General features: G+C 37.7%; 1 protein-coding gene across 3 annotated transcripts; it reads right to left on the bottom strand.

Moving 5' to 3' along the window:
* Positions 1–736: 736 nt before the first annotated feature.
* Positions 737–21,911, bottom strand: LOC127636268 (thimet oligopeptidase-like). Of its 3 annotated transcripts, none has more exons than XM_052116716.1 (13): positions 21,775–21,911; positions 21,085–21,341; positions 20,836–20,984; positions 19,134–19,238; positions 18,746–18,848; positions 18,505–18,665; positions 15,754–15,889; positions 13,847–14,213; positions 9,907–10,054; positions 6,642–6,828; positions 5,043–5,171; positions 1,586–1,722; positions 737–1,011 (listed from the first exon to the last, which is right to left on the bottom strand). In XM_052116716.1, exons 1-13 carry the CDS (start codon positions 21,813–21,815, stop codon positions 856–858), a joined length of 2,076 nt encoding a protein of 691 aa, XP_051972676.1. In that variant the 5' UTR covers positions 21,816–21,911; the 3' UTR covers positions 737–855. The 3 variants fall into 3 exon arrangements, with proteins under 3 accessions (XP_051972676.1, XP_051972675.1, XP_051972677.1); XM_052116715.1 differs by having other exon boundaries at positions 9,853–10,054; XM_052116717.1 differs by having other exon boundaries at positions 9,853–10,054; positions 21,867–21,905.

The following is a 21,911-nucleotide window of genomic DNA, read 5'->3' on the forward strand; positions in this document are numbered from 1 at the left end:
TCGGTGAATCGTTTTTGGAACCGGTTCATAGAAATGACTCGTCCAAATCGACTCACTAAAATGAATCGGACTTCTCAATGTTAGCGCTAAAGCTGGGGAAATAGCATTTTAAGGTCCAACTGGCCTCCATCGGACAGCAACACAGAGCAACAGCTGATAGGCGTGCAGTTTAAACCAATATAAAATGTGAGTTACCTAAAATTAATAATTTTCTCCCAATTGAAGGCAGCGGGAGGAAGGGCATCACATTTTCATTTAGAATGTCTGAGAGGAATTGTAAATCTTTAATAAGTTTTATTTTATTACTATTTAATTTGAGTCATAAATCGCTATTAAACCTACTCAGGTTCTTATTTTTAATCACTGGATTAACAATAAACGTGCTTAGGAAGTCACACATTATAGCCTTTTATAATTCTATTTTTCGTAATCTAAATATGATGTTAAGACACCAAATGTGGATGCAGTATTTAGGCTTGTCCCTGGTTTATGTTTCGAATCATTAACTTAATCGTTATGTTGATAAACGTCTAAAATAGTTTTATGCGCGATTGCGATCATAAGTGAAAAGTTGATATATGTCTCCACCTAGTGTTCAGCTACTCTTACTGTTACTGTCGCTTTAATAAATTCTCTATGCCAAAAACCGTATCATGGCGCCTCTCCACTTACACGGTGCTTTACATATTCATGAAACAATAATTACATAAATAAAAGTTTAATTACTGATTCAACTCAAATAAAACACAGACAAGTCAAATGATAGATGCAATTATACACAACACATTTTATAAGAAACTAAATTAAACATTGGTTTGAATACTCTTTTAATTTTGAGTGAGTGATAGTCCAAAATTAAGGAGAATTTTGCTCTGTGATTGTCTGGGCAAGTCCTTTACATTGGAAAAACGAGTCCTGGCATGGCTCGCGACCCAGAAACGTTCTCAACATATCCATGCCATCCACTGAACCGCCAGCCTCCAGCACCACCCGCCTGTATTCCCTGCCCACCTGCATGTCAAAACACACAAAAACGTTAAGATATTTTCCTGTTTATAATGGGGAATTTGTAATGATCTCATATTTATTTTATTGCACAAGGCTAGGCACTCTGCTATACACTGAAACTCAAATGGTGGAATCAATTTCCCTTAAATTTGCAGATTCATGTTCACACAGTACTGTGACTAAATCTCTGACACAGCACCCAAATATACAGATAATTGCATGAGTAATGTTAATTGTTATTAGTTCTATTTCTGTAGTATCTATTATTAAATATATTATTAATCTATTCCAGACACTTACTCACGAGTCACATGCGTGCCACATGTGTTGACCACAGCAGTTTCACATAAGAAATGAAAATGTACGTCATTCCTGATATGAGTATTCCAAATGCCTTTAATGGATTCATTATTTATGTGGTAATGTGCGTGAATCAGTCATGTGGTCAATTATTATAATAAATTGGTTCTATTAAAATTTCCCATAATGACAGAGTAAAAGTTCTACACGAATAACATATTCTGCTTGATCTAATCACTCTTTCCTCAATTCAAAACCAAAATAACAAGACACAAACCTTTGGATTCATGATTCCTTCCTTTTTAAAGCGGCTGACAAAGATGTCCATCGAGTAGACTTCACTCCAGAGATAACTGTAATACTGACCATCATATCCTCCGGCCAAATGACTGAAACTAGCCATCATGTTTGTGCCTGTGGAGAAAATGTAGAATGAAACATGAAATTAGTGCTTAAGAAGCTTGTGCTTATGACATTAATAATTATATTACTGTTATGATATGACATTATTTATGAGCAAATACTATCAACATTTCAACATTTAGTATTTTTACAGCATTTATTAAAATGTTGTTAATTTTAGTTAATAAAAATACAATTATTCATTGTTAGTTCATGGAAGTTCATAGTGCATTAACTAATGTTACCATATACAATGTTTGATCTTGTGATCTTTGAAAATTTATTATTATATGTTGAAATTAACATTAACCAAGATTAGTAAATGCTATAAAATTATTATTCAGTGTTAGTTCATGTTAACTTATGGAATCTTATTCTAAAATGTTACCAATTTTAATAATTTGCCTTTATATCCCTTAGTATATAGTAAAATTTCCAAAATTTTGGCAGTATTTTTCCCCTGAAGTCCCCTTATGGTGCGTTCACATACAACGCGAAGTGAGCATTTCGCGCAGTGCGATTACATACAGAGTCAATGCAAAGATGCGAATAGATGCCGTGCGGCACGAATTAAGCAAATCACGCGACTCGAACACACAAAATCGTTACATTCGTGTATTCGCGCGAGTGGATATTTTTCAACTCGGGCGAGAAATTAGCATGACATGTTGTCGCGAAAGCCTTTTGTAGCAGAATAAATCTGGAAAAATGGATGAAAAAATTGTTGTAGTGGTGTGTGTGTACCCGGAATTGTATGACACAACGTCATACATGTACAGAGACCGGATGAAAAACGACGAAGTTGGACAACGTGTCTACTTTATTCCAGCTATTGGTTGTACTTTACTATGAACCAAGTCGTAGAAGCCCCTCCTCCTGTCCTTTTCTGGAAGAGAAATGAGAATATTCACAGGTTCGAGTTACTCGTGCGAACACAAGTTTAAACACAAATTTATAATCCAGTGGTCAAACTCACTCGAGCAATGCGAGGCGAAAATTTTCTTCCATTTATATGAGAATGCACCATTATAATGTTAATTAAGGATTAATTAAACAGGCGCTTTTTGCTGCTGTACCTTTAAGACTTCAATATGTAAATTATCTGTTATAATCACAAGATTATCACACTAGTTCACTAGTTACGTTGATAGGTCTTGAGATAACACATTGAACTAGATAGGTACATTTCCTGAAGAAAATGTAAATGGTGCTTGCCATAGCAGAACTCGTCACCACAACTGCCCTAAGTTGAAAGAGCCCACCCCCATGTCTGTATGGTGTTCTGGTGCTGCATTATGGCTAGGGCATGTTGCTATGTGGTTGCTAGGCCTCTGTAAGGTGGTTGCTAGGCAGTTGCTAGGGAGTTTTATGTGGTTGCTAGGGTGTTCTGGGTGGTCGCCAGGGCATTGCTAGGCAGTTGCTTGGGTGTTCGAGATCATAAATGGAATAACTCCAAGTGAAAGTGCTATTTTTGTATATCAGTAATTACATTTTTACTAGAAAAAACATAAATTTTTCATATGAAAACTAGGTCATTACTCGCAGAAATACCTATTCTTGACATCAGAAATGGATTTTCAACTTGTAAAAGCCATTGCTTTTGATATCACACTCCCAGTGGGTCAGAAGATTACAAACACTTTGTTAGTATTTGGAAGCATTGTCTTTAAAGGACCAATATGTAAGATTGATATCAAACGTTTAAAAGGGGTACTGGAGTCCAAATTCAAAATATTGGAGAGAGTTGTCTCCCCCCTCCCCAGACTCCAAGCTCATGTGGGTTGCCAGGTTGAGGACACACAACAAGAACGAGCAAACTAACAATGGCAAGCCTTACACTGTAAGTTGGTCAGCTAATGTATACGTTTGCAATACTTTTATTGTTTGCAAATTATAAAACAGCTCATGTAGATTTTTTATATCTCTGTCAATGTTAGCTAGATGTATTATTGTTTGCCCGCTAGCTTGTTTCAAATCTGGCAACCCGGGGTGTCGAAATACTATGGGCAGTGGGCGGGATCACACAGTATTTCAACTTAGCATGATTCCTAAATCTCTGATAACATATGATAAGTTTATGCTTTTGTACAGTAAATATATTACATATTGCACCTTTAAATTCTATAACTTGGGTCAAATGTTTTAGGTAGCCTTCTCACAATAAGTTGCTGGAACTTTGGCCCATTCCTCCAGACAGAACTGGTGAAATGGAGTCAGGTTTGTAGGCCTCTAGGAGACAGAATGTGTATCCATCTTGAGCGGTATGATGGCTGCAGGGTCCCATGGTGTTTATACTTGCATACTATTGTTTGTACAGATGAACGTGGTACCTTCAGGCATTTGGAAATTGCTCCCAATGATTAACTAGACTTGTGGAGGTCCACATTTTTTTTCTAAGGCATTGGCTGACTTCTTTTGATTTTCCCATGATATCAAGCAAAGAGGCACTGAGTTTGAAGGTTGGCCTTAAAATACATCCACAGGTACACCTTTAATTGACTCCAATTAGCCTATCAGAAGCTAAATTATGTTTAATATCATTTTCTTGAATTTTCCAAGCTGCTTAAAGGCACAGTTAACTTAGTTTATGTAAACTTCTGAACCACTGGAATTGTGATATAGTCAATTAATAGTGAAACATTCTGCCTGTAAACAATTGTTGGAAAAATTACACATGTCATCCATAGAGTAGATGTCCTAAACGTCTTGCCAAAACTATAGTTTACTAATATGATGGTAGAGTCACATGGGGAAACCTCCTCATGGTCGCTATAATGTGTGGTTCTTGCTCGCGGTGGGGCGCGTGGTGAGCTGTGCGTGGATGCCTTGGAGAATAGCATGGGCCTCCACACTTGCTCCGTCTCTGTGGTTATGCACTCAACAAGCCACATGATAAGATGCGCGGATTGACAGTCTCAGACGCGGAGGAAACTGAGATTCGTCCTCTGGCACCCAGATTGAGGCAAGTCACTATGCCACCACGAGGACATAGAATGCATTGGGCATTCCAAAATGGGAAGAAAAAAAAAAAAGGGGGTAATGACTTTAACCTACTGACTTCAACTGTATGTAAATGTGTTATTGTGCTAATAGTTCTGAAAACCATGATAGTGTTTGAATGGCCCATTTTTGCAACTTTGTTTCAATAAATGGGTGGTCTGAGGAAGGAGCTTTGAGTATGTCTACATTTTTATTTTATTTTAGAATGTACAAACTCTACAACAGTTCAGATATAATTTGTGTCAAAGTCTGGTGGACTCTATTCTTATCCGTGTTGACTTTATTACAAGGCTGTAACATCCTAATATGTCTTGTTATGATGTGTTTATGACCTGGTGTGGCTGGGATGCCCAGGATATCTCTGCTGTGCTTAGAAAACTCAGCTGCAGTATCTGAACTGTTTTTAGTGTGGAGCGATTGGTCAACTTTACTGAGAAGAATCTGCCTGAGGTTCATCAGCCCTGCGGACAGAAATAAAAAAAAGTTTAAGTGAAAAAACATATATTTGAATAGAGAATATTTGGTGCATGAATTGTTCCACAAACATCTTTAGCAGATATTTAAAGGACAAGCTGAATCAGTTCAATAGAACACTAAATTAGTGAATTTGTGAAATGTAACGTTTACTGTACAATACATAAAAAATATTGATAGATGTAAATAAATTAACTTATAAACATGGTTGGAGGCAAACATATTTTGCATATGATCCAATAATAATTAGATAATTCTGCGGATCCAGTGTTTTGAACTTGACGTCCCGTGGGATAATAGTAGTAAAGTAGTAAGTGTCCAGACGATCCGCATTTCAGAACTCAAATAGTAGGTCATCCAGGTAATTCTCACTTACCGTTTTATGAATACTGAGGATTCAGACATACTAATCCATTGGCATACCGTTTTTGGCATACTATATACAGTAGTACTTCCCTAGAAGTATGGGTCTTCAAATGCAGCGTTTGAGAATGACTTGAGCAATATTTGTATTGAATCTGCATCTTGATTAACTGTTGGATATTGGGCTTTAAATCAATGCATTTTGTCCCATTTGAAAGCAAGGCTTCTCTATATAATGTTTGGTAGAGCACTCAAATGGGCGGGTGAGGTGATGGGGACGTGGTCATGTGTCTGTCTGTAGGAGAGAGTGAGTGGTGTGGCTCGTCAAGCTGGTTGACACGACTTCTAACAGCTGTTTCTCATTACAGTGATAGCGGAATGACGCCTTAAAACAGCTGAACATGCCAGAGAAAGGCAGAGAGAGAACGACACCAGAGTGCAGTGACTGGCATGCCTTATTGTGTTTATTAATATTACTGTTGTGAAACTGAAGTGTTCGAAAAGTTTTTGAGAGTTTTTGTTGCTTTGAACTGACAAATAAGAAAGCATGAGGAGGCTGCATTCAAACAAACTGAAGGCTGAGAATAAAATCTACCTGAAGCATGTCACTGCTCCCCGCCTCCTTTCCCATACCCGAAGATCCATTAAAGCCGGCCTTTATTGGATCTTCTTTAATGGATCTTCAATTATTGGCCTTTAAAAGGCCAATAACTGAAATGGTGATATGATTGACAGTGCGTCAAATGTAAAATTTCTATCAAGCGCAAATTGTCTGTTGGCTTGGAGATCCAAGAGCAGTTATTAACAATCAGATGTAACATTTATTGCAGCTTTCTAATTTGGATATTTTGCCTATTTTGTTGCAAAAACAGTTTTGAGCTCACTTCATTATTTTCATTTAGAAATGTCACAGTTTTAGCAGCTTTAGGGTGCAACATTACAGACACCAAAAACAATAGTCTGTGCTTCCCCACTTTTGAAAAGCACCAGCCGCCACTGGGCCTCTTTTACCTTATAGTTTTATTTCAAATAAAATATGTTCAAATATGAAAGTTATTGGAAAATATAGTTCTGAATGCAGGGCTATATCTGACCAGTATTGGCCACTCTGGAGGCGATAAGTTTATCCAACAGACTGTCTGGGATCGGGCTGCCGTCTTTGTAGTGGCGAGACATCTTCCTGAGCGGCTCCTTCTCCCAAACCCAGTTCTCTAGCATCTGAGATGGCACCTCCACAAAATCTGTCTCAACCTGCATCCCACTGAACTCTGCATACCGAGTCTGGACAATGCAGGTAGCAAAGAAAAATGTAAACAACTGGTAAGTAATTGTAGCTGAAGTTTCTGTCCCTACATCACTGTGAAAGACTCATTATACAATGTAAAAAAGGTTATGCTGTCAGTTGTCCCTGGATATGGTAAATTAGACATACAATGAGGTGTTCCTCATGAAACTTGTAAAAAAATAAATAAAAGGTATTTTTAATGAATGAATACAAATATATATATATAAAATAAATTTTTGCATAAGGATTACATTTAGGACCATTAAGATTATTTGCATTGTGAAATTATTTTTAGAACACTCTCATATCACCCCAATTATTATTACCATAACACATCCGGATGTTTTACAATTGTATAATTATTTTAAGATCAGCCAAAATGAAAGGCAGTAACAATGGAGTAATACTGTGATGTATATATAGATAGCCAACTTTAAAATATATATATATACGCATATATTCACATAAATTCACATCTAAAAATATTGAAATATAAAAAAATATTAATGACCCTAAAAAAAAAAAAAAGCTTTATTTTTTTACATTCAAAATAGAGGTTTTTATTTTGGAGTAAAATAGGACAAGAACATCTTCTTGAAAGGTTTCGTGAGAATCCCCCAGTGGCTCCAAATATATACAGTGGATTAAAAACCCTTTAAAATTACCTGCATTTATGTATAAATTTGTCTTAAAATCTGTTTTAACTAATAACACACAATTTATTGTATTGTTCTTGTGGATATTGATCATCCAAACTTTCACAGTGTAGGCTGGAAAATGTATGTGAACCCTAGGCTAATGATGTCAACAAAAGCTAATTCGAGTCGAGAGCTGGCAAACCATCCAATTAATGAAACAAGTTTGGTGGTGTGGGTTAGAGCTACTTTGACTTATAAAAAGCACTCAAATATTTTGAGTTTCACAAGAAGCATCTTCTGACGTGGACAATGCCTCACGAAAAAAGAGTTGTTGCTTTGCATAAAGCTGGAAAGGGTTACAAAGTTATCTCAAAGAGCTTAGATATTCATCTGGCTACAGTTAGACAAACTCTATAAATGGAGATGATTTAGTACTGTGGCTACTCTAGCCAAGATGACTCAAAAGGCACGTCGCAGAATGCTAAGCGAGGTAAAAAGAACCCTAGAGTGACAGCTGAATACTTCAGGAACTGAATCATTGGAACTGGTTAACGTCTCTGTTCTTAATTTTTTTATACAGAAAACATTAAACAGGCATGGTGTCCATGGCAGGACACCACGAAGGAAGCCGCTGCATTCTAAAAAATACATTGCCATGGGCTGGCAGTTTGCCAAAGACCACCTTGACACTCCACAACACAACTGGGAAAATGTTTTGTAGACTGATGAAAGTAATGATGAATTGTTTGAGAAGAACACGCAGCACTACGTTTGGCGTAAAAAGGGCACCGCATACCAACATGAAAATATCATCCCAACGGTGATGTTTGGTGGAGAAAGCATCATGATTTGGGGCTGCTTGGGGCCGGGACCGCTTGCCATCATCGAGGAAAAAATGTATTCCCAAGTTTATCAAGATATCCTACAGGATAATGTCATGGTGACTGTGTGCCAGATGAAGCTCAGTAGAAGTTGAGTGATACAGCAGGCAATTACCCTAAATATCAAAGTAAATCCATTACAGAATGGCTTCAAAAAAAGAAAATCCACCTTTTTAGTGGCCCAGTCAGAGCCCAGACATTTATCTAATAGAGATGCTGTGGAATGACCTCAAGAGGGCCGTTCACACCAGACATCCTAAGAATATGAGCTGAGCTGAAGCAGTTCTGTAAGGAAGAATGGTCCAAAATTCCTTCTACATTGTACAGGTCTAATTCGCAGATTGGTTGAGGTTATTGCTGCCAAAGGACAATTGACCAGTTATTAAATCCAAGAGTTTACTTCCTTGTTCCACAGCAATGTGAATGTTAAATGGGATGTGTTCAATAAGACATGAAAGATTATAATTTATAAGTCTGTGTGTTGTTAGCTTAATCACAATGAGTTTGTCTATAATTGTAACTTTGATAAAAAAATAAATAAAATCAGAAGTTAAGAAAAAAAAAAAAAAAAAAAAAAGGCAACCAGCTTCAGGGCGTTTTGAAGTTATCAACTTAAGTTCAAATCAGTTAAATGACATCCAAAAAAAAGTGACGTCTATGCATACACCCAAGTTCAACAAACTTTAGCGGAGTATAAATATTGGGTTTTCCTGGTTCAGAAAATTTTGTGATATTCTTTGTTAAGCAGACTTCCATTTCCACCAAAGGTCATGTGTCAGCCCCACCAGAATACCACTTAGTTGGGCTTACTTAAAAAGCAGTGTAGGTTACCACAGTGAAGACATTCAAAGAGTTAAGTCAACTTAAAACTGAAGAAACTTGACCAAAGCAAACACTAATCAACCTGATGTTGACTACAAAGAAAAACACAACTTCTTACCGCAAGACATCATTAAAACACGAAATAAAGCAAAAATATCTATTAATTTTAAACAACAGTTAGTTGCGTGTTTTCATCCATCTCTATGCTTTGAACAAACACACATAACTAAATTAATGCTCAAGGGATAATGGTATTGCCTCTAGAAAAATTGCTTTGCCAATTGGCAAGTTCAGTAGCAGATGTGAAGTTTGTAGTGTTTAGCCTATCAGGGTTCCCACATTTCTAACCCATGAATTTTCAGGACTTTTCAATGACTTTAACGGATGTTCCTGACTATTTGAGAAGAATTATTCTGCCACAGATGACTTCCTCAGAGATAAAACTGAGCATGTTCCAAAGCCTGTAAGTTGTACCTTCAAGACCAAACTTAAAATCGCATGTACTCGCGGTTTAAAATTGGAAGTTTATCACACTGAATCACGTAAAAGTTCACATTTTCGATGTTGAATTAAATGCCACTTAGTTTGATTTTGCAATGACATTAATACACTTTAAGTGTTGCTTAAGTGTCCAAATGCTTTTTGGGGTCATTGAAAATGTCTGAGAGTACAGACGTACCCTGGAGCACAGCTCATGCATGACATGTCCAAATTCATGGAAGAAGGTCTCCACCTCATGGTGTTGCAGCAGGGAAGGCCAGTTGCTAGAGGGTTTGGTGAAGTTGGCCACCATGGCAGCCACAGGTATCCTCTGGTCCCCATTAGGTCCAAGACATCCTGGCTGCAGCCCAAAGCACGCAGCATGGCCATACTTTCCCTCCCTGAGGAGTAAAGCACACCAATAAATCTGTATCCAACTATTTCAGGCCACTGGATCAATTGCCAATAACCCAGTTCCTACTGGATGTCTGTAAAAGAAATTATACTCTGCCAACTCAGTTCCAAGTAGTATGTGAATGACACTGGAGGGGTTTAATTTATATTACCTAAACACTATTAGCAAATCATCATGAAGAGATCACTTTAGATCAGCATAAATGTCCAGGCTGGTTTTAATGCTGGTCTAGCTAAGTATGTTCCAGTGTGATGAAGTAATATCAGCCATGTTTTTTTTTTTAAATTCTCGAGTCATTATTTGATTGGACTGCCAAGAGGTTTTTACAAAATTGGATTAAAAATGAAAAAATAACCCTTTTTCTTGAGGCCACTTGCTGAATTTAACACACAAAAATGTTTATCACTGCATCCGGCATACTATGGACCCTCTTAGAGGAAAGGATGGGATTTTTTTTCCGAAAATCGTGTCCTTGCAATAAGCTTTCCGTTCCCTTGCGATAGATTGTGTGCCCTTGCAATAAATCTTGCATTCCTTTGCCATAGTTTGCACTCCCTTGTGTGACAGGGCAGGCCGGGTCGTGATTCCACACACCCGGCCCCCAATCAGGCTAATCAAGCCTCCGAGAGGGATAAAGGCTGACTGGAAGCTGCAGTGCGATAGAGAGAGAGACATTTACGGACAGCTGTCCGACACCTTTGTTTGTTTGTCTTTTTGTTACAGTTTTATATTAAAACTATTATTTATATTGTCAAGCTGGTTCTCACCTCCTCCTTTCCATTAATCCCTTTACACCTTGCAATAAGTTTTGCGTTCCCTCGCAATAGTTTGCGTGCCCTCATATGAAGTTTTGCGCGCCCTCGCAATAAGTTTTGTGTTCTCTTATAATAGATTGCTATCCCCTGTGATAAGTTTTGCATTCCCTCGCAATAAGTTTTTCGTTCCCTCGCAATAGATTGCTATCCCCTGTGATAAGTTTTGCATTCCCTCGCGATAAGTTTTGCATTCCCTCGCGATAAGTTTTGCGTTCCCTCGCAATAAGTTTTGCGTTCCCTCGCAATAAGTTTTGCGTTCTCTTGCAATAGATTGCTATCCCCTGTGATATGCCCTTGCATTAAGTTTTGCGTTCTCTTGCAATAGATTGCTATCCCAGTGATAAGTTTTGCATGCCCTCGCATTAAGTTTTGCGTTCTCTAGCAATTGATTGCTATCCCCTGTGATAAGTTTTGCATTCCCTCGCAATAAGTTTTGCGTTCCCTCGCAATAGATTGCTATCCCCTGTGATAAGTTTTGCATTCCCTCGTGATAAGATGTAGATTGGAATGCAGGAGGAGTATATTCCTCTCTCGCTGTTGCTGACGTGCCAAAGATTACCTGCCATAGGTTGCAGACCCCATTGTAGAACATAGTAATCATAGTTTTAGGCAGAAATAATTTTTCTATAGTAATATTGTAGTAACCATGGTGGTTAGGCTAACCATGTTTTGTTTTTTGGTTTAAACCGTGGTTTTAATACAGTATACTGTATCCATATAGTAACCATGGTTTTACTAGATTATCCATGCTTAATTCTTGTAGTTACAATGGTTTTAAAACAGGCCCACATGACTCCACATGAAGAAGTGTCCTTGGGCAAGACACTGAACCCCAAGTTGCTCCCAATGGCAGGCTAGCACCTTGCATGGCAGCTGCGTACCAAATGTACCAAGTTTAGTGACCTAGAGTCACTAAACTTATTGTTCTCATCAAGCCGAACAACTTTCTTACTTAGTCATTAGCTCGCCTTAACAGGAAGTTGGCCATTTTGGATTTTCTGAAAATCGGCCCCTCTGAACTTTAAAAAATTCATCCTAGGGGGTTCATGTGATTGGCACCAAATTTGTGTAACATCATGTACCAAGACATTGTAGATGCATAATTGTGAATGGATTTTTTATATATTGAATGGTGTTGTCATCGCAAGGCATTAAATTAATGGCGAAAAATGGGAAACAGGAAGTGTCTCCATTCTTCTGTGTGCAATGTGTGATTTAGATAAATATTGAGATTTATGTTTTGTTTTGGGGGCTGATCACATTGTTGTGGCTATTTTGGGTCATGGTCATAGCATGGCAGCAGGAAGTATGGCACTTTTAATAGACTTTGAAATAGCCCTTTTGTGGTTACATGAATTGCTTAAAAATTATTTTGAATAATGTCAAGACACTGCTGATGCAAATTTGTTAAGGGATATTTGATATCTTAAATACTGCTGCCATGGCAATGCATTAATTGTTATTATTCCTTTCTGTTTTTGAGGCACTTGACATGCTTAACATTTAATGAAATTTTCCACACACATCAGAGTCATTGGCTATTAGGTCTGGGTAAAAGTTCATGCATGGGGGCTCTGTAGCACTCCCTTTAAAATGGGTGTGTAAGACGGCCTCTATAGCACCCCTATTTTCACCTACAGTCACCAAAATTGGTACATATATAGTTCTCACCAAGTTGGAAAACTTTCATTATTATAGTAATTAGCCCCGCCCAACAGGAAGTCAGCCATTTTGGATTTTCTGAAAATTGCAAGCTCTGAACTTTTAAATACTCCTCCTAGGTGATTCACGAGACACCACATTTAGACAACATTATGCAAAGACATTGAAGATGCTAAATTGCAAACAGATTTTGATATACCGAATGGTGTTTCCATGAAGAGGCATTAAATTAATGGTGAGAAATGGGAAACAGGAAGTTTCTCATATCTTATGTGTGATTTAGATTAAAATTGAGATGCTTGTTTAGTCTTGGGGCTATTTTGGGACTATTTTGGGTCAAGGTCATAGCGCCACTACCTGGCAGCAGGAAGCATGTCTCTTAAAACAGACTTTAAATTAGTCCTCTTATATTTCCTCAAATTGCTTCAAAATTTTTTAGAATAGTGTCAAATGCCAAATACATGTGACCACCTTGCATTGTTTTCTGAAAACCACCAGGTGAAATGAACCCATGGTGCTTGGGCCAGTCATCGCTGGAAACTTACTGACATCTACCTGAAATAAACTAATTCTGAAACATAATCTACTCTGGAGCCAGGTTTAGAGAGTAAGTTGCTATGGCTACTTACATACCCTGAAAGTTGCCTCAGTTTTTGGATAAGATTGTTGAGGTTATCCGCTTACTTGGAGTAAACTTACTCGGGTAAGTCGCTGAACCTGGACATTGTACAATAAAAATACTTTTTAAATTCTGAGCCCAAAACTTCCTCCTCACTGCCGAGTATTTGTTAAAACCAAGCTGCCAAAACGTCTCGTTCACTAATTCTGCCACATTGTGATGTCATACTGTGGTAGACATTTGCATCTGACCGCCTCCACAACAACTCATCAATGACTACTTTATCTTTAATCACCTCTGTAGCCCACACAGTAGGGTGAGCAGTGAGAGGGCAAGTAGAGAGAGCACGTCAGTCAAGAGCCAATCATAACAGTGGATGATTAATGTCAAGTCAACAGAGGGTTTCAGACAGAGGGTCTGAATGGGGGTGGAAAAAGATTATGTTTTACAAATATTACTTTTTTGTGCAAAAACACTTTACTAACATTATAAGTGAGCCTTAAGGAACATTTTAAAATAATAAAAATAGGCATATCATGACCCTTTTAAAGAAACACCCATAAATTGTTCAGTATTCACTAAGCAGTACTCAATTCTGAACACACCAACATCCTAAACATAATACATGATGTTTATTTTAAAAGAGATAAACGACCTTGTGTGGATGTGGAAAAAGGTTTACCTGGGATGAAGGTCCAGATAAAACTGTCCAATCTCATCTTCAGTCACAGAGTCCAGAACAGAGTATAGTTTTACACTATCATGCCACACATGAGCGTTCTTCACCTGCTTGAACCTCAGACCCAGAAGATCCTGATATATATTCAGCAGGCCCTCAGTCACAACCTCCAGTGGGAAGTACTCGATCAGTTTGTCCTTGTCCACTGCAAACTTCACTTGTTCCACTTGGTTCATGTAGTAGGGCATGTCCCACGCGTGGATCTGTCCATCAAAGACCAAACCCCGCCTCATGCACTCAGCGTGTTTGAGTGACAGAAGGTAATGCCGTTCCTGCTCACCAACTGGTTTCAAAGTTGTATACAACTCATCTAGTAAGCATAAAATCATTTAGGTAATATAATTGTCATCTGCAAGATTATAATTATAAGAGGTAACAAAAATGGTAATGGGCAATACGTTTCTAGGTTGATTAAATATATATATATTTAATATTTGGCTTTTTGAGATTATCTGCACCGAGCGAAGTGTAAGCATTTCATTGTATCACATAACTTAATTTCTATAATATTGTGCACATTTGAGGTCGTTCAATATGGGCTTTTATTGGCCGATACCAATATTTAAAGAGCAGGTTGGCCGATATTCAATAACATCCAGATAGACACGATAAAATCTAATGATAAGACGTAAAATTGTATTACAAAATATTAGGGATGTACCGATCCGATACCTAGATCGGTATCGGCTTCGATATTGACGTTTTTAGACGGATCGGGTATCGGTCTGACGAGCCCGACCCAAATCACATACTCTGTGTTAGTCATGTTCGTTACTGTCAAGCTTAAAAAATGACATAAAAGAACTGTTAAAACACCATTAAAGCGGTTCATATGACTCATGCATTTTATTCAAAGCCACTTGAAGACACGCGATAGCTCTGTGAATTGCAATAGGCTGTGTTTAATAAGTAAAAATATAAATGCACGCGCAGCTTCAGCCCGTTAGTGAATGGTGCTTCGGTTTACACACACACGCGCGGCTATTTATAGCCTGCACACGTGCACAATATTTGAGCGCTACAAACGAACATCTCAGATGTAGATGCTCAGCAGTTCGGTTCACTTATAATATGGACTTAGAACGGCACTGGAGGTGCATTTAACCAGAATATAAATAAGAAGCGAATTAAACTGTGAATAAAAAGGGTGAGGGTTTAAAAGTTAAAGCTGTCATGGAGAGACTCACAGCAGAGATATGAACTCTGCAGGGTTTATTGAGCAGAGGATTGAAACAGTGAGAAAGCGGGGTATTTATGCAGTCATTGATTAGCCACTAATGATATGCAGGTCCGTGTAATCAGAACTCAGGGAGTGCCAGTATCCAGTATGCTAGTTAATAATAAAGTGTTTCTTAATAAGCTATACATTTATATTGAAATAATGTGTAGTTAAAGGTTTGTGTTTCTTTACATATTAAAGAGTACACCCAATTATTTCCACACAATAATGTAAAGATATTATAAACTGATTATGCAATAAAACAACACTGGTATCGGATCGGGATCGGTATCGGCCAATACTGAGATTTCCGTTATCGGAATCGGAAGTGGAAAAAGTGGTATCGGGACATCCCTACAAAATATATAGTGATATCTGCACTTTATCAGCTATCCAGTTGTCTAGATACTGGCAATGGCCATTAAAAAAATATTGAATTATCCTTATATGTTATATAACAATGATTGGCACCAAGAGTTATAAACTATAGATGAGTCCACGCTACTCTGCAGATTAATGACAACATAATAAAACTGTCACTTTAATGACAGTACATGATCACAAGGTTAACAGAATGTTTGTCATAAAACAGATTAACCAACATGTCTAAATTACCTAATGTAGAACATACCAAGAAATTGTGCCACATTCTCTGAATTTTTGGCCATGTTCATTTCCAGAACATAATTGGCATGACTGCTAAAGCCCACTAGTTTGGCCAGCTTTGCCCGCAACTCAATCAGCTGCTCAAGAATAGTAGTGTTCACCTGTAAACATTGAACAAACAAGTCATTTGCATAATTATTTTTGGATAATTATGTCTGAATTATATCAGAAAATGTGTGAAAATATAATTTAACCATTCTATTATGTAAAAATAAAAGGGGGAACACACTTTAAGGGAGGGGATAAATCAACTCCTAACTGGTTTCAACAAAGTGTGTGCTTTTTTGAGAATTCAGTTTCTGGATTTTCAACCACATTGCCCTCTATCTCAGAAATGTCCTCATTTATTTCAGTTTCACAGCCCAAAATCTGTTATTTTTTATTCTTTTTTACTCTCTGAAAAGTCTGTTGGAGCATTAAAAAGAAGTGTAAGGGGTGGTCACACTAGAGTCTAGACTTTGAGCATGCTAATTTTTGCAACGGACCAGGATATGAGGTCATGCTGGAGGACTTCTGGTATAAGTAAATAATACATCACAAATAACAAATAATATTATATTTAAAATACTACTGCGAGTCGATACAAATTTGATTGCATGATTTTTTGTAATCACGATTAATCGCAGATTTTGAAAGTTCTTAAATTTGACACTCCTTTTCCTGTCAAAAAGCATTTATTTCCTTCTTAGGAAAGAAACAAAATACAATATGTAACAATACATCATTTTCCAAACAAAGCCTTCCGCAGTATAAAGATAGAAATGCACTAAATATTACCAATTCAAGTAACATTTAACGTTTCCCAAAGTCTAAGTGAGAGTTTGACTAATTGAAAGAACTTTTCTCCCCATAGGTTGAGTATTCATTGCAATGGTCATTAAATCTCTTAAACACTCATCCTCCACAATATTAATCAGCTGTCAGACTGTGGCTATCCACTTTGTTACAGCAATCGTGAAGTCACGTTCATTATTCACATCAGGGCGTCAACGCTTATCTCCGCGTTGAACTCCACATGAAAAGAGCTTACAGACAAAAATGTCTCATTCTGTGTTTTGGTGATAGTTAAGACTTGCCATGCTTCTGTGGTAATTAAAATGCAAATTACTTAGGCTGAAAAATACTGAAGTTCCAATTGGGCTTGTTTTGTACAACAAATAGCATCAAGAGCACCTTTTGCCAACATTTGATCACTGATACGATGTTGTGTGTGTTGTGATGTGTGTGTCTGTGTAATGATTTTGGGCAAAAACATTGCAAAAGTTCTGCCCTTCCAAACAGTGTTTATGCTGGTTTATTCTGTTGTGGTGGTGGGGGCATGGTTAAGGGGCAGTTTGTGAATAGAGAGCGAGATCAGGAGATGAGAACGTTAAGGATCATCACCAGGCAATGGCAGCGATAACATTCAGAAACGCAGCTTTGAAATATGTATCCTCTGTATTGATCCAAGAGATCAGTGAGTGACATTTCGATATTCTTTTGGTCATGCGTCCTCTTATTACGGATTCACAGGTCAAGAGTTCAGTAAACTTAAACTCTTTTACATAGCGGAGTACAACATTTCTTTGAATGATGTTGCATTTGTGGTCTCCCACGTTCGGATGTGTTTGAATGTCGTGTGACCGCCCCTTTTCCCCTCACAAGGCAGTGTGAACCAGACATAACAAAGATACATCAAAGACATGTCTTTATTTTGCGTCTGTTCAGCTCCCGTAAACATCATCGTCATATACAAATGGTTTACAGACTTTTAAAAACACATCTGTGTGTCCAAACTTTGCACGCACATTCATGACACTAAATGAGGAAGTCACAACATTTTCAAGAAGAAAAAACTAGGATTGTAAGTGTTTTAGGAAGAAAATGGGTCCCTAATTAGACTGATTAAGCCCGAGAGGGATAAGGGCAACCAGAGACGGCAGTGCAATAGAGAGAGAGTTACAGGCAGCTGCCCGACACCTGTGTGTATTTGTCTTTTTGGTTAAGTTTATAATTAAACTATAATTTATATTGTCAATCCAGTTCTTGCCTCCTCCTTCCTGGGTTTCGGCACCAGTTTATCACAATTCAATGGAAAGGAGATGGCGAGAACCAGCTTGACAATATAAATGATAGTTTAATTATCAACTTAACCAAAAAGACAAATACATACAGGTGTCGGGCAGCTGCCTGTAACTCTCTCCCTGTCGCACTGCCGTCTGCGGTTGCCCTTAGCCCTCTCGGGCTTAATCAGCCTAATTAGGGGCCGGGTATGTGGAATTAGAACCCGGCCCCGCCCACTGCCCTGCCACAATACACTGTTGGACATTGTTAGTAGACAAATGAAAGAAATTAGTGAGAGTGTAAACTAAATTTTAACGAGACTTTATAGAAGTCCACAGTGCTAAAAGTGCCCCAAGTTGAATAAACACCCATCTACTGATTTGTGAACAAGAACCAATTCAAAAGAATATTATTAATTGAAAAGAGAATGTTTCATTCACCAATCTCTGAGTAAAATACTATATAGTTGATATAACTAGTTAAATGTATTTTCATTAGAAATTCACATGACTTTTAAGATTGTATTCATTTCCATGACTTTTCCAGGCCTGCAAAGCACAGCATTTTAAAATTCCATGATATTTCCAGGCTTTCCATGACCATAGTAATCTACCTGAGTCTACTGTAATTTGAATCAAAAGACACATTAAAAGGATACATTTGTTAAACATACGTCTTTGCACCTGCTGTGAAAAGCCGCCTCCATCTTTCTCCTTGTTTCTGGAACATGACATCTTTTCATCAGAGGAAAGTAGTGAGGATAAGCCAACGTCACTTCAAACCGCCCATCTTCAGTTCTCTCAAGACCATTCACGTAGCTTTCCGCAAGACCCTCTTGAGAGTAGAAGAAATGTGCGTTCAAGATGGGTTTACTAAAGAAACGCTGATGTTAAATGGTAGATACACAAGCTTACCAAGCTCTTCTTGAGAGAACAAGAGAATGGTATTCTCCTCATTCAAGTTCTGGTTGAAATCTATAGAGAGTTCACTTATTTGTTTAGAGATTGACTTGACTTCCTGAGGGAACACAGAATACAAGACATCTGTGGACCAATCCATAAGAAATCAATCAATTTCATCAATTTTATATAGATATTTTTTAAGTATCTTTGAATACCTCTGGCCATTTAGTCAAAGGTCTGGCTATGCGAGACTACCAAAACTTTGCAAAATATATAAGTAATAGCACAGGGGTTGGTTCAAATCCCTAACCCTAAGTATGAGCAACAGAATCAGCTATCAATCTTATATCAATTTCCAAAAAACTGTATGTGCAAATATATTTGTAGCAAACAAACCTACTTCTTGTATATCCTTGGATAAATGCAATCCATTCCGCTTCCCTAATTTTATAAGTCGTCCCAGGAATCTCTTAGACTCCGGCAATAAATCATTGGATTGTTTTTCCTATAAAGATAGACAGGGAAACATTGATGCATGCACACTGAATGCCTAAAGTGAATATTATTGTACATACAGATTATTTTACAATCAAAGCTCCTGGGGATGACATGGCTAGCTGCTGTTTTGACACTCCGCCAAACCTAAAGTTGAGCTGTCACATGCTTTTCTGTGAATAGAGTCTTCCACAGGGTCACAATGAGGACTCAGTACTGGCCTTCACAAGAAATAGCTGAATAGTTTCATTACAGCTCAATTAGAAAGGCTGTAAATATACTAGATTTAGACCGATATATTGGTTTTACTGATTAGTCGATGAGTAGATCTGGTAGATCTGGTAGATTGGTTATCTACAAAAATCTATGCAGATAGTTGCTGACTGTTAATACTAGAGGTAGACCGATATATCGGTTTTACTGATTAATCAATGGCAATAATTGCTTTTTGGAACTATCGGTTATCTACAAAAATATATCCCTCTGCCTGCTTTGTGACCACGATTATTGGATTTGCCTATGTTGCTGTATATTTTGGATAATGACCTCTAACTGTTGTCTATTCTCTGTGACCATACAAGTAAAGCTAAAAATGGATCTACTTTCTGGTTCTTCTGATTCTATGTTACAGATATATCGGTTTTATGGATTAATAGGTGCCGATAGTTGCTTTTTGGAACTAACGGTTATCTGCAAAAATATGTGCCGATTAATCGGTTATCTGCCTTTTCCACCACTTTAGTTATCGTATTGGCAAAATCCACAATTGGATGTCTTCTAGTAAATACCCTGAAGAGAGGACAGCCTCATTAAATGACCCATTTTAGAGTAGACCAGCCAAATGCAGGACTCTTTTCATGAAACTGGGCCTGGCTGCCAATTTGCTAGATGTGACTTTTACTATGCATAGACTTAAAATGTCCATTAATAAAAGCTGACAGAGGTTATATCAATGGCCTAAGATAACAAAACTATGACCGTTTGTAATTCAGTAAAAACTGTGCCACAAAAATGTAGTAAAAAAAATTAACTGAACATGCATTATCAAACAAGCTACATTTAAAGGGATAGTTCACCCAAAAATGAAAATTCTCTCATCACTCAACCTCATGCCATCCCAGATGTGTATGACTTTCTTTCTTCTACTTACCACAAATTTTTTATTTTTTTTTTAAGAAGAAAATCTCAGCTCTGTAGGTCCATACAATTCTTTTTTTACAATAAATCTCCACTTTCCCTTTTAGAATGTAAAAGTGGATATTTATAGTAAAAAGGACTTAAATATTGATCTGTTTCTAACCCAAAGTGATTGCATTTCTTCAGCAGACATAATAAACCACTGGAGTTGTATGGATTACTTTTATGATGCATTTATGTCCTTTTTGGAGGCCAATGACATAGATTGTATGAACAACAACACATCATGCATCAGAAATATCTTGGTTTGTGTTCAGTAGAAGAAAGTAAGTCATACAAGTTTGAGACACATGAGCAAATGATGAGTTAATCATGTTTGGGTGATCTATCCCTGATATCACTGCTTTAAAATCAGCCAGTTCAAAAACAAATTTACCACGATATTTGTATATCACATGGTGATTTGTTACCTGGAGGACTATAAGCCTCTGAAACACATCAGCTCTCATGCTCACTTCCACATCAAAATCCGACAGACGTTTATCAGCCTCAGTGCTCGCAGATCTGACCTCTTTACATGGAGACACATACTGAGGGAAATCCAACATGTGACGTAAAGCTGAGAGGGAGTAAAAAAAAATTGCAAATCACATGCAAATTGAATCTGCCATCTGCTTTAATGTAAAAAGCTCCATATGTAACATCACATATCCAATCACCTGCATAATCTGATTTTGCATTTGCCAGGACTTGCAGTGTGTTTTCAAAGCACACCTTCCCCATGTCCACGCTCCCCACAGAGTCATATGCATGTTTGATCTGCTGGATGAGTCTCACTGTCCAGTGTCTGATCTCCTCTAGGGTCAGATCCCAGCGTAGACTGTTCTTTTTGTCAGCTGTGTTGGAGCAGTTCTGGGCGGCTACGATTGATCCATTTTGAAGAGTCATCTTGAACTTTGATGTGGATAAAATAACTCTGAAAAGGGCAAATGACCACACAGCAAATGTCAGTGTGCATGCATGGGGACTAAAAAGGGAAACCTAAACCTATGCATTCCTACACATAATCCTAAAACTTGAGTGCTCTGTGGGGTTGCATGCTGGGAATACTTTCCATGCTAACGATGGACACTTTCACGTACCAGTTAAAACAAGAATGCGAACTTGATCTGCTCTTGACACAATATACAAGTTAACGATGCCAACTGAATTACCAAGTTTTATGAGTAGCCGAATAGATAACCAATTAATCATATTCTCTAATATTAAAGATTTGTAAAGTAAGACATTGTGTCCTGGGATACCATGTCACATTAAAGCCTCTGGTTAATAATAGTACTATCAAACACCGTCAAACAAGACAATACTCCACAAAGTCTGTTAATTAAAAGCGTAATATTCACAAATACCTTCTACCCGCTAGGGCCACAGAAATGCCGCGGGAAAACATCGCATGCCTATAGTTTCATTCGTGCAAAAATAGGATGCAGCTCCTGCTTACATTTCAACCGCCACACTCGAGTTAATGTACTCCGGTGAAGTCAGC

The sequence above is a fragment of the Xyrauchen texanus genome, chromosome 44 (assembly GCF_025860055.1).
Source record: "Xyrauchen texanus isolate HMW12.3.18 chromosome 44, RBS_HiC_50CHRs, whole genome shotgun sequence".
NCBI classification, from domain to species: Eukaryota; Metazoa; Chordata; class Actinopteri; order Cypriniformes; family Catostomidae; genus Xyrauchen; species Xyrauchen texanus.

Excerpts from the sequence above, each read along its gene's own strand:
- LOC127636268 (XM_052116715.1), bottom strand. The coding sequence starts at position 21,815 with ATGTTTTCCCGCGGCATTTCTGTGGCCCTAGCGGGTAGAAG. Across the intron at positions 21,342-21,774 it reads GTGGCCCTAGCGGGTAGAAG|AGTTATTTTATCCACATCAA; the intron begins GTATTTGTGAAT and ends TGCCCTTTTCAG. Across the intron at positions 18,666-18,745 it reads GTTCTCTCAAGAAGAGCTTG|AGGGTCTTGCGGAAAGCTAC; the intron begins GTAAGCTTGTGT and ends TCTACTCTCAAG.